The 13,106-nt window shown below is 40.3% G+C and overlaps 1 protein-coding gene across 3 annotated transcripts in view; it reads right to left on the bottom strand.

Annotated features, from left to right (window-relative positions):
- Positions 1 to 13,106, bottom strand: part of EPHA5 (EPH receptor A5) — a 191,782-nt gene that overhangs the window by 174,013 nt on the left and 4,663 nt on the right. For all 3 annotated transcript variants that reach the window (XM_085058448.1, XM_085058449.1, XM_085058450.1), the window contains exon 2: positions 2,922 to 2,986. In XM_085058448.1, the coding sequence (XP_084914574.1) occupies positions 2,922 to 2,986 (65 nt within the window). The remainder of the gene's footprint in view (positions 1 to 2,921; positions 2,987 to 13,106) is intronic.

Below are 13,106 nucleotides of genomic sequence, written 5' to 3'. Positions count from 1 at the left end.
TCATCCCAATTGTCTTCGTGGGGTTTTTTTGTGGAGTTTTGTCTGTTGGTTTTAAATGTGGAAATCTGTTTTCAAAACCTACCAGCCTGAGCCTTTGTGATACAAAGATAATTTCTCCCAAGAAATCCCATACAAACACTCGCTTTCTTTAACAGCAACTGTGCCTTGCTAAGTCTCCTGCTTCTAACAGTTGTGGTTCTAAGAAAAATATTAAATTCCTTCAAGATATTTAATAAAAATTAAACGGAGAAGCAGCAACACTGGAAGATCACCAACATATCTTCAGTTGGAACTGCATCGTTGAAAAGTGACTACGCTCCACAGGATACTGTTCACAGCAATAATAAAACACCTTGCATCAAAAAGCTGACTTCAGAACATGGTTTGTACCTACACACTGTGGTGTTGCAAAGTGTGACACATCATGGCATTTCTGCTCCTTTTCTTGAAGGGGAACTGTGCAGACAGATACAGGGACCTTGAAAATTTTCCCTATGAGAACATCCTGATTTAACAAATTTGTATGAGAATGCGTATCTCTGATGTCAATTAAAGCTCCCCCCTTTTCCAAATTCAAATCCTGAAGTGCGAGTTACTTTAAATATTTATATTAGGTAGATCTTGTAAAAAAATTAAGCAAAGAGTGGATAATTGCAGTGTAGCTGATTGCAGAGCAGATACAGCAGTTAGAGAAGTAACTCTGGGAAGACCTTTTCTAGTGCTTGTAAAATACTGCAAATATATTAGTAAAAAAAAAAAAAGACAATTGGACTAACCTGGATTTTTATGATGTCCCATGAAAACAAAGAAGATTAAGAAGAGATTTCTGGAAATTTGAAAACCAACTACCTAATTCACTTTTAAATAAAAAGCAGAACTTAATTAAGGAAAAAAAATTCTCCCTATTGAGTCAGTAACCTTTAATTTGGCATTCAGGAGTATATTTCCATGTGCTCTTTGGAAACTGAGCTTGTAAATACAAAAAGGTTTCCCTAAATAATGAAAAAATACAACTGTGGCTTATGTATAGGACAACTAGCTTTTGATTTACTCATCTATACATACAGACTCAAAAGTATTCTGAAGTCAGCCCTATCTGTTTTTCTACTGATATTCCTTTAAGGGCATTGGGAACTGTGCTTTATACCACATGAAAAATACTAGATGTTCAGAAAGAAAGAAAAAAAATTTAAAAAATCATCCTTTAAGAACTGGATATTGGGATCTTTGTGGTGGACCATGACACCAAAATATTGCTCTGCCAGCATATCTGGCACTGGTTATTCTGATTCCCACACCAGCAAGAGAAGTAAGTTTTGTTCTCAGCTTTAAATTAATAGATAAAAAAAAGGTTATCAACTAACTGCAACAGGATTAGATCTTGGACTGAATTGAAAATAAAATCAGATCCCTGTGTAGCTTTCACATCCCTGCTGTAACTAGTGCCTGTAAACATGCAGCTTGTCTGAGTGAGGCTGCCATTTCTACAACCTTTCATCCACACAGAATATATGGAAAGCCAGACTTTAATTCTTTAATTTATTGTCTAATATATATATAAAACACACACACAAATATATATATATATATTTGGAGTTGGCTGAATTTTATATAAACGCTTCCACTATTTTTATAACAATTCAGCTGGAGTCCAAGACAATTATGCAGTCTGTTTCATCTGGTGACTAAAACTCTGGAATAACACATTCCTGAGACTTGCTCTGTTGGAGGCTCACTTGTGCAGCATTTCTAACTTAGGATGCTTTCTCACCTCACTGAGTGCTCATGGCTTTCAGGAACTGACAGGAATATCCAGCATGGTGCAGAAATCAACGTTTCGAGACTGTACCAAAGCTCTGTCACAGTACAGTATCACAGATGCCCCAAACCAAAGACAAAAATCACAGCTAAGACTGCTCACATGATGCAGCCAGGTCAAGCAGGCACACTGGAGGGTATTAATGCATCTAAACTCCACCAATTATTTCAAGTATCAAATTAGGAGGCCGGGTTCTTTCAGTTACAGAATCACAAGAATGGGTTAGGTTGGGAGGGACCACAGTGGCTCATGAGGTCCAACCTCCCTACTCAAGCAGGGCCATTGTGGAGCACACGGCACAGGAGGGTGTTAGAGGGTTCTTGAGTATCTTCAGTGAGGGAGACTCTACAACCCCTCTGGGCAACCTGTTCCAGTGCAAGGTCACCCACATAATAACCAAGTTCTTCCTCATGTTCAGGTGGAACTTTCTGTGCATCAGTTTGGGCCATTCCCTCTTGTCCTATTTCTTGGCACCACCAAGCAGGGCCTGGCTCTGTCCTCCTGTCACCCTCCCTTCAGACACTTACAGACATTGACGACATCCCCTCTCAGCTGTGTCTTTTTGAGGCTGAACCGTTCGTACTGTAGGTAATGGTATAGGACAGAGGCTCTTCAAGGTGCCTAAAACTCAGCTCCTCTTTCAGTGTTCTCAGTCCCAGAACTTCATCAAGAATCTGAGACATCTTTGTGAACAGCCTTGTTCATTTACAGCTAACAGTCACGTTCCAGACTTTGTTTTTCAGAAGGCAACTTCCAAAAAATTGTATTCCACATTTACTGCAAAGGCTCAAGAAAAAACCAAGAATTTATAATAAGATAAATTTAAATAACCTCATGGATTTTCTTGGGGAGGGGGGAGGAGAGAGGTGGCTGACTCATGATTGTTTTTTTAATACTTGTGGCTGGCTTTGCTGCATAAATAAATCAATCCCCTAGCCACACAGCTCCATTTCTTTAGTCATAGCTTGTTGTTTTATTTATCTTTTTCCCTCCATTGCCTACAAGTCACTCTAGAGAGTTTTTAAACGCAGTAGTCTACTTTCCGAATGGAAATTATTAGTATTATCTGTGAGAGAAAAAGCAAACAACAACAGAGACTTACCCCATTTTTTGGGTAGGCTATCCATCCTAGATCCCCCATTACTGTACGTGAGTCCAGTAAATTCACTGAAAATAAAAGAAAAAAAACTGGTAAAGAAAATTGATGGATTACAAATTTCAGCAGATATTTCAAGGTATGGGTGGCTCTGGTAAACAGATTGTTTATAATTAACCAAGGAAGTTGAATTTCAATAAAGCAAAATAACAATGCAATACCTCGCTAACAATGAGGTCATACAACGAAAAGAATTCTGTGTATGCATTAGCTTACTCCTTTGAGATCTACCACAGAAACCAAGTTGCAAATGCACTGAATTACTGTAAAATCCAGATCCTTCCCATTCGTAGGACCTGAGCTTTTGGGGGGAATAAGAACATAATGCACACTGTGTTTATGTGTATATGCAAGACATACAGTATATAGGTATGCATATACACTCATGACCATCTATGCATGTTTATAGACACATTTCTTCTAATCTGGCATATATTTTTGGCATAATCAGACCTTAGGACAAAAACAAAACAAGAATTTAATTTTTGAAGTATTATATGTGCAAGTATCAATCTCATCAGGAATCTATTATTTTTCTCCCTCTTCCACATTTTTCACCAAGTCTTTGACATCTTCATTATAAACTAACTTTTTTCTCCTACAGACAAAAATTCATGAGTAGTTTTGTTAATTCACACAAGCAACCAACAGTTAACATTAAAGAGCAAAAAAACTATTCCCAAGCTTGTCACATTTCTTTTCCTGTTTTATTATCTGAAATACTAGATAAAAAGTGAGAAGTGACTAAATCTACACACAGTTAACTCAGCTAAAAAAAACCAAAAACTGCAGCAGCTTCTGGTGCTGAGCTTTCACCTCCTGCACCCAGGGCTTTAAATCTCCAAGTCAGAAGCTTGTCTCTGAATCATCAACTGCCATCCAAAATCTCAACCTAGGAGCAACTTTCTTCTACCTCAATAGCATACTTCATCAGATTACAACACTCACTTCTCTCAGTATATTTGTCTGCATAATACCTTGCTTTTTATACTCATGTCCTTCCTGAAAAGGAATTGATTTCTCTGGGTCTTCAACTCCTGATCTCCACCCTGTGTGCTCTTTAAAAATTCCACTGGAAGTTTTGGTAATTGGACTTTCAAGGCTTTCTAGTTCATGGTTATCTAGACCCAGAACAAGCTTGAAATGGGTGAGGATGTTCTGTGCTCTTTCCTTTAGAATTGCAATGATGTATGTACTTAAAGATTGCTACAGAAGAGAAACAAACAGGTTGCATGCACAAGTACGAAGAAGGTAAGTATCCTAACTAACCCTCAAGGTTACACTACTTACAGAGGCATAATAAGAAAATTCAGAAGTACACTACACTGCAAAGCATGCTACTTTAAAATATCAAGGAATGATTTGAAACAAATGAAGACTAAACAACTGATTTACTTTGGAAAAAATGAAGTTCTCCAAATCAATTTGGCCTTTATCATTGTACTGCACTGAAGGCTGACTACTGTAGTCCCTTGTACACAAAACCAGGCCAAAACACAAAAAATATAACAGAGTTCTCAGATCTGGCAAAAACTTTATCTTAAAAGTGATTTGTCTATCCAGATATTTTCACAATGTATGCAAGTATTAATGCAAGACACTATCATAAGGCATGCATGTTCTGCCTGGTCAAGTACATTTTTGGGATGTTGAGCAAAACACATGTGGTGGCTCAGGGTTTTCATTTCTGGATTGCTTTCTCCTGCCAAAAGAGAAAACAGTTGGAAGCTGTCAATGCTACCAAACTACAGGACATGCGGTGGAAGCAATATTCAGAGACTACACTGAATTATATTCACAGTAAGTAAACATAAAATTAGGCAGCTTTCCACCCCACTGTCGGTGCAAAATAAAAGTATTACTATCCCCTGTCACTAGATAGGTCACCCACTTATGCCCAGTCTTTCCCCTTACGAAGTCTTCAGGTAAAATGCTCATTAATTTCTCCTGCTCCAGCTGAAGCCAAGCACTGTTGTTCAAGTGCTTCTGAACTACACTTAATTTTCTTGGGATAAAAAGAGTGACCCTGAAATATTCTTCAAAATAAGACACATATATATAACACATCCCATATTATAACTATACTATTTTAAAAAGCGAGAGACAGCAGTGTAGGTGCTAAAATGGCAGGTTTACTCAAATTCCTTCTATTGCAATCACTGTAATTAAATTGTGCAGAACAGTATATTCCTGTCGTTAAGTTGCAATGGATGCAAAACAAGTATTGATCTACATTGTACAACTTAATTAAAACTTGTCCTGGAGATGCTACTAATGAATGTAATTAGATGCTGTGTTTCATGTCACAAGCTTCTTCATGACATGCTAATTAGGGAAAAAGAAAAAAAAGTGCTTTATTCGAACATCAGATCATAAAAAGAACACGATACAACTAAATATTGTATTCTCTTTCTATCAATGACAATTTTTAAATTGCTGTTATTAATTTCAAATTCAAAATAATTTTCTGCATGTGAAAAGATAATACAACCCATTCAACTCTAAGTCAAGTCAGTGGGAATTTTCTGACTAGTGAGTCAGCTAGCAGAGATGAATACTAATTCCCCAGTTAGAAAAGACTCAGTTTCTCTCACATTCTGCATAGAGTAAAATAAATAGGATGGAATACATCTTTTGACAGGCACCATGCAGTAACTCAAAACGCATGTGTCAGGAAGGCAAAAGTGACAAGTGACTTGAAGCTGTCCCTGTGTCTGGGCTGCTCTGGAGACCAGAGGAGCTCCCAGCACACCTCAGACAGCTCTGAGGGGTTGCAAGGCACAGCAGACACAGATTACCCCATGAGCATCTGCTCAGGGCTGCTTTCACTGTGTATCACCTGAAACACTGCACTGCATCGATCTGCTCTGATGAATATATTTAGCCAGTAACCTAAATCACCTCCAAGGACAGAGATGTTTTGCTTTGAGAAGCCCCAAAATTCTAGTATATAAACACAAATTATCATTTGCTCTACCTAGATATAAGGTGTCTGCATCTTCTCCATCAGCATCCTCCCCAGTCACTTCCAGTGTGTCTGTCCTATACTGGCATCATTTCCAGGTCACTACCCCAGCCCAACATAGCCTTGAAACAGGGCCCCAGCATCCCCCCTCATTAGATGAGCCCAGACAGGCTCAGTACCACCTCTCTTCCCACCACTTTCCAGGAATATTATTTTTGCTGAAATGGTTTTTATCAAAAAAATGCAAATTGGCCAGGCTGGGGAAGAATCAGTGGGCAAGCAGCAGGTAAAACACACACCTGGAATAGAGGAAAATGTTTTAGCAGAGACTTTACAGAAGGCCTGCCACCACTCCAAACAGATGCTTCCAAATTCACTGTGTAGCTACTTGGAAAGAGATGAAGCTTTTTTGCACCGGAATAAAAAATTCAGAAACTGTGACTCATTTGACCCACAGCAAGACACAGAAAGAGACCAGAGGTCTTCTTCAGAGCACAGAACCAGTTCTTCCCTATTCAACCTGTGATGATGGTGACCATGCATTTGGCTGTGGCTGTCTAATAACCAAGTAGTCCAAACACTCATGACACCAAAGGAGGTAATTCAGGAACACCTCCAGCTATGTGTGCAAGGCTTCCATGCTTCAGAAGGTCTAGTGACAGCTCCTGGGTAGATTGTAACTCCTGGACTTGCCCCAGCACTGCCTACTCCATAGGCATAACCCAGAGCTGTACTCAGGAGCACCTGGGATACTGCAGAGCTAACCCTGCTGGAAAAAAAATAAAATCTCTTCAGAAATTACTAGTAACTCTGCTTGGCCCATATTCTTAAAAGGTTCCAAAATAACAGAACTTATTTATTCCCACTTCCTTTCTCCTCAGCACCAGCTAGCTTTATCTCAACAAACAAGCAAGAAACCTCAGACCCCATAAGCACACACTTAGCACCTGTATCTTTGCCAGCAAACTTGGAAGACAATATATAATATTTTTTGCTCATCTCCACCATCAGTACATCCATCCCACAAGCCCTAATTATTTCTAATGCTCAGTCAAGGGGAACACAAAACCACACAGATCTATATCATCATTAACTTCCATGCCTTCAGGGTAGGATAAATGATGATTAAGTCTAAAGTCATACCACAACCCTTTTTTTTTTTTCTTCTTTTTTTTTTTAATACAGAATGATAGCCTGGGGAGTTTGCATACACTCTTGCTCTCAGACAGGCTGGTTACTACAGGTGAGCAATCAAGTTAGAGTAAAAACAGACGTGATCTAAACCTTTGCCCTGAACTCTAGCTGGTGAATTAATGGTGGTTTTTCACCCGGGAATCTCTGTCAGGGAGCCTGGATATCGCTTTTTACTCAAATGTCCTTGTCGTGTTCATACAACTGGCATTTAGCAGCTTCACCATGGCTACACAGGGACTGTGGCTGGCAGGAAACACAAGAAATGCCAGGGCTGATGGCATTCAACATTGACCTAAATCAACACTGAGTACTTCTGATCCTACCAACTACACATCCTCCTGCCATTTCAGTATCTAAAGATCTTCCAGCAAATCCTTTGTTGCTTACGCCACGGCAAAGTCTCTGTAGGCATATGAAAATTAAACTCTTCTGAGTTGCTGTGGTCTTTGAGCTGATTTCCAATAAATCATGCACTAGAGTAATCCTGCTCTTCAGCAGTACCATCTGCAAGCTAAGGTTTACCACAGGGCATCCTCTACTAAACTATATCCTAACAAAGAGCTCTAGAACAGGCAAAATGGTTGGGATAGCAAAAGTTGATGGAATTTATATCATGAAGCTGTAAAGCCATAAGAATTTTTTTTTTTAATTTCACTGAAATATACCTAAAACAGGAGGTAAAGAAAATACTCTTTGACCCTAAAAATATTATCTTGGGTAGCCTGAAGCTGAAGTCCATTATGAAAGAAAGTGTAGTCATGTTCCCACATCCTCCTCCAGGCTCCTCCTGCAGCTCCTGGCCCCCTTTGCACACACTCTGCAGGACATGATCAGCCACAGAAAGGCTGGAGCTCCATCAAGGTAGCCCCAGCTCTGACCCAACAGTCACAGCCTGTGGGAACAACTACATTTAAAGAACTTGTGTGAAATCTCTCACAGGAACACTCACACACTGACAATTAAACATGAGGTGAAATGCTCTGCTGGATGGGGGTCAAGGTGCAGGACAAGATGTGACAACAGTGCTTTGCACTTCATCAGAAGGTCTCCTGAATAGCATCACAGACTTTCCACCAAGCTTCACCAAACCTTTACTCTCCTCTTTCCCCCTACCCAAAGGAGGGGGCATAGCTGCCAACACATCATCATTAACAGAGCTGGTTTCTCCTTACAGTGCATACATATCCATCCTTCCTCCAGCATTTCCAGAGGTCACAGCATTACCAAGACACACTGACTGCAGAGGAATCTTCATCATCATGAGTCAAAGTCTTCCTGCTTCATAATTCTTCACTGGTTTTATTGCAGTATTGTTGCCATTCATTTTCCAACTGTTTTCCCTGTTGTGCCAAGTGTTTCTTTAAGAAGTATATATCCAATGTACTCCAAAAAGTGACAGTTGAAAATAACCCAAGAAAGCAAAAACAAATGAAAAAAACAAACTCTTGAAAGAAATCAAAGTCATCAGGGAGCAGATGCCTTGAATTAATTAGCTACGCTGAGCAGGGACAAAACACACAGAGGCAAGAACCTCTGAAATATTTCCATCAGTGGAAACATGCTACATCAGAGTGCAAGCTGTAGCAGAACCTATTATTTATAGCCCACTGGAGGAAGAAAGTATACACTACTTAATGAACTTGCAAACTAATATTAACTGCAGATTTATATTTTATTATGTTGGCTTCATTCTGCTCCAAGTTATCCTGATTCCCTTTTATAACACGAGCCAAAACGCTTGAATCTGCATCACAGATTCATGGGTTTTTAAGGCCAGATGGACAACTGCAATCATAACATCAACTAGAGAATTTTATCTAGTAATTTCTACATTACATCTATAATTTGCTTGAACACACTGTTTACAAGGGAATGATATTGCCCTTTGACAAAGTTCTTCAGGTTGGCTGCATTTTTTCCCCACAGGCACAGAACCAGCTGTAGCACCAGGGAGTGAACCAAAGCTCACTTTGATAACCAGACCCACTAGAACAAACAGAAAACTGATGATCTTTTCCTTACAAAGATCTGCAGTCAAAACAAGAGGCAGTAATTTGTTCTTCCCACCATATTTAACTCAAAGGCAGAAGTTGGTGGATTAGCTTGACACCAAAGTGCCTGGAAACTTAAAAAATCCAGTATGGTTTGCTTTTCTCTAACGGTAAACACTCCTATTCCCACCAAAATCACCATTTAACTGAAAAGAGTTTACTCATTGTGAAGAAAGCCAGTAAAATGCTTCCATTCTCACTCATTAAATTCACTGGAAACAAAACTGTACCAACACAAGAGCAGATTTCTGAGCTGGCTGCAGCACTGATCTTTTGGGTAACTGTCTGGGCAAGTGTCACTTTACCACTAAGAAAAAGAAGCTTCCACTGAAAGCAACATACAACCAGCACCTGCAACCTGACAACCAGCCTGCATGGAGAAACAAAATACCAGTGCTGTCCTGCAGATCAGGGCCTCCAACCACTGTCAAGGCACCTGCAAGCCACAAAAGGAGGCAGCTGCTTCAAGACCTTGCTTAAAGCCAGCACCTTATCAAGCACATACAGTCAAGCCCAATGTCAACACCCCAACAGTTTCTCAATGCAATCAAAACACCTGCTGGCAGGGCTGAGATGAAATATCACCTTCTTCCCTAAATTAACAACTAAAAGCAATACAGTCTCTACAGTCTCCGCTCCTAAAAGGTGTCCTAAAAAACATGGAGATCAGATTCTGTTGTGCATGTAACTAAGCTGAAGAAACTTGGCACAGACACATCCAGACCTGTCAAGGCTGTCACCTTTCTCTACCAGCGGACTCGCAAGACCTCACTGTCCACCACCAATAAAGCCTTTCTGTTGACAATAATGACTACGCTGCTGCCACTGAATTCATTCAAGTAGAAAATAAAAGGAACTGACATAATGCTTAGCAAGCATTTGGGAGAAAAAATGTTTAAGATGATCTACTGGCTTTTCAGGGGGGTTGACAGTTTATCCCTTCTATTTCTGTTGAGGGAAGAGGGTGGAGGTTGCTAGTAGGAACAGCACATTGTCAATGCATTTTAGTAAGAAACTGCTTGTGAGTATTAGTAAAGCAAAGATGGATAAGCCAAAATGACTGGATTTTTTTTAGAAATTAACTTACAAAAGCAAGTATGCAGATAATTTCCCCAAAAAAATTCAGTGTTTTGGGACATGCAAAACAGTTTAAGTGGTGATACAAATCCATTCAGAAGCATCAACAAATGCTCATTATTGATGCTGAATAATTAAATTCCTCTCTGGTGTTTGTCTATCCCCTCTGGGAATTACAAAGTTCATACTGGTGGTTCTGATCTCTTTGTAAAATGAAATGATCCAGGTTAGAGAACCCAGTAGTTCATACCTTGGCAAAACACTTCAGTCCTGCTCCAAAATGACGTAGCTGACATGAAAGCCTGCAAACCCAGGGTCCTAGCCTCTCTCCTACAGGTTCAATACCTGCTACACAACCACCTAAACTTAGAAGCTCTCAGCTTCCGCAGGGTACTGTTTGTTCTCCATGCACACCCCCAAGGCACAGTTTGCTGAACTGATGCTCAGGAGCTTGCCAGCGGGAAGACAAGGGGCAGGAATCACCTTCTTCCTCAGGGATGCCAGAGCAGCTCACAGAGGTATTCCCAGACCTGCTGACGTAGTATATGCTGTATCACTTTCTCCAGGAGGCATCTCTCCTCCTCCCAGCCAGTGGTCACCTGAGCAGCTCTACTTGGTCAAAGTGCTCCTAACATACCTCCTGCACAACTCAAATACCAGGGAAGAGGGAGAGAAAAGGAGGCTGTTTTCCCACCAACACCACCCCCAGTGAGACAGCATGCACTGAATGTTCCCATGGCAATTATTCTGGCCCAAAGCATCTTCAGCCCTCTTTGCTAAGCAGAAGCAGGCAGGCTGTGCTCATACACAGAGCCCAGGACAGCCTGCAGCTCCCAGCACCCTTATCCACAGCAGGCAATACGGTGCTGTACCTCCACAAACAGCCACCCATCACCCACCACACCCAGCAGCAGTCAGGTGCTGCGAGTCACAGTGCTTGCATCTCCTCCTGACTGCTCTGGACCAGCTTCCTTGCAGGAGACAGGGATAATTGCTTTGCACCTCCAAGAGGATAAGCGCATTAAACCTTCGGAGAGGTTCAGATAATGCACTGACCAAAGCCACAGCAAATACCAAAACTGAGACTGTAAGAGATGTAATAGGTCAAAGAGACAACTAAAAGGGTAACAAATCCCTAGAGAGAACTAAGCTACTGAAGGCCAGCGCTCAGGTTTGCCAATACAGCTGGCTGTGAAAGCAACTGGGGCAGCAAATGCTTTCACCTGTCACCTCGATGTCCAGCTAGTCACAGAGCAGAGTGAGGGACAGGCACAATGTGAACACAAAGGACAACCCAGCTTTCCATTCTACCTGTGCCAAAAAACAGGCACATCTTAAAAATTAAACATATTTTCAAAGGAAAAAAGAATTCTCTGCTAGCTTCCCAAATACACAGCAATTTTTCTAGCAGAGATCAAAGAAAATCAGTTTAGTGAAGAGTAAGTGACAAAAATTTGTTCATCCCAATGCAATAATTAACACAGTATTTCTGCAACTTTCTCTGAGTAAAGAAAAATACCTAGTTCGAGTCCATCCTGGTTGAAATGAGGTCTCATCTCTCAGCAGCACATATGGTCACTGAGAAAGGTCCACTTGTGACAGATTTCAATTCTGTGTTTAGATATTTTACTATAAGAACAACATTTTTTTTAAAACGTTTTTCATGGACAGTAGTAGGTTGAGTATCTGCTGAAGAGCTGATTCAATTCTCTTTCCTCCACAGAAGGAAGCACTTAACTAAGGAATTCAGTGCTTCTACAAAGTGACCAATCTGTGTGTGTTTTGTGGTTTCTCTTATTTCACCCTTATTCCAAACACAGATTTCAATTTATTCTAAAGAATAAGTGAGAATATTTTTTAAAATTGCAAAAAAGTATGTTTTCTCTTTATTTTGGGCCAGGGTTTCATTCCCATGACATCCCTGAGCAAAGTTTAAAGCTCATCTCTACTCAAGTATATACATACTTTCACACTTACAGGAACAGACTACTAAAAATGTAGCTCCAAGTCAAAAAGATTGGGGGATATGACACACCCATGTCTGCTCAAGACCCTAAAGCAAACAGGGTCCAACACAATCACTCAGCTGAAGTAACTCAGCTGGACCTTCCCAGGTCAAGAGCTCTGTGCTTGCTCAGCACCTGCTGGAAACCAGGATTCCTACACAAGCAGCATGGAAATCCTTGGAACAATAAAGCACAAACCCAGAAAGATCAGAGCACAGGGCACCACATCATAAACTATCCCACCTCTGCAGTTTCTGCCAGATTTTATGAAATCCTGCTCTCACCTTGCCATCCCTGCTTCCTTCAAGCCTGCTGCAAATAGCTTTTTATTTTTTAGTGCAAAGGATAAACACTTGATAATGGACAAGATTTTGTTTTCTTATTTAGCAGAAAGAGAACAGCAGACATGGAAATGGACTTTAGAGTGGAGCTAACAAGTGAGGTAATGCTGGGAGGGTTAAGAGTGGAGGGGGAAGAATCTGTCACACAATCCCACTAACTTCCCTTCCTCCCATGGTAGCTGTCAGTTTACCCCTCTGAGTATTATTGACGTGCAAATAGCTGCTTTACACATAAAATTATAGCATCAACATTTACCATATTATAAGCAGGCAGTCAGTTACTGTTTAAGACAGTTTGCCTGTTTTCTGCTATTTATCACAATTTTTTAAGATAAGTTTCAAAAGGAAATAGGCACTATCTTGGAGTCAATCTTTGCTATTGTTTATTTCCCTTTTTAAAAACATGTGTCATTAGGCAGCAATGCTTTTAGTCATATACTTGAAAGTGCTGAGTTTCAAATGTTGTTTTACTGTCAAAAGGATAGTAGTTCCATTTT

This window comes from Lichenostomus cassidix, chromosome 4, assembly GCF_008360975.1.
Source record: "Lichenostomus cassidix isolate B80296 chromosome 4, HeHo_3.0, whole genome shotgun sequence".
In the NCBI taxonomy this organism is placed as follows: domain Eukaryota; kingdom Metazoa; phylum Chordata; class Aves; order Passeriformes; family Meliphagidae; genus Lichenostomus; species Lichenostomus cassidix.
Note: the sequence above shows the minus strand (reverse complement) of the source record. Positions and strands in the feature narration are given on the sequence as shown.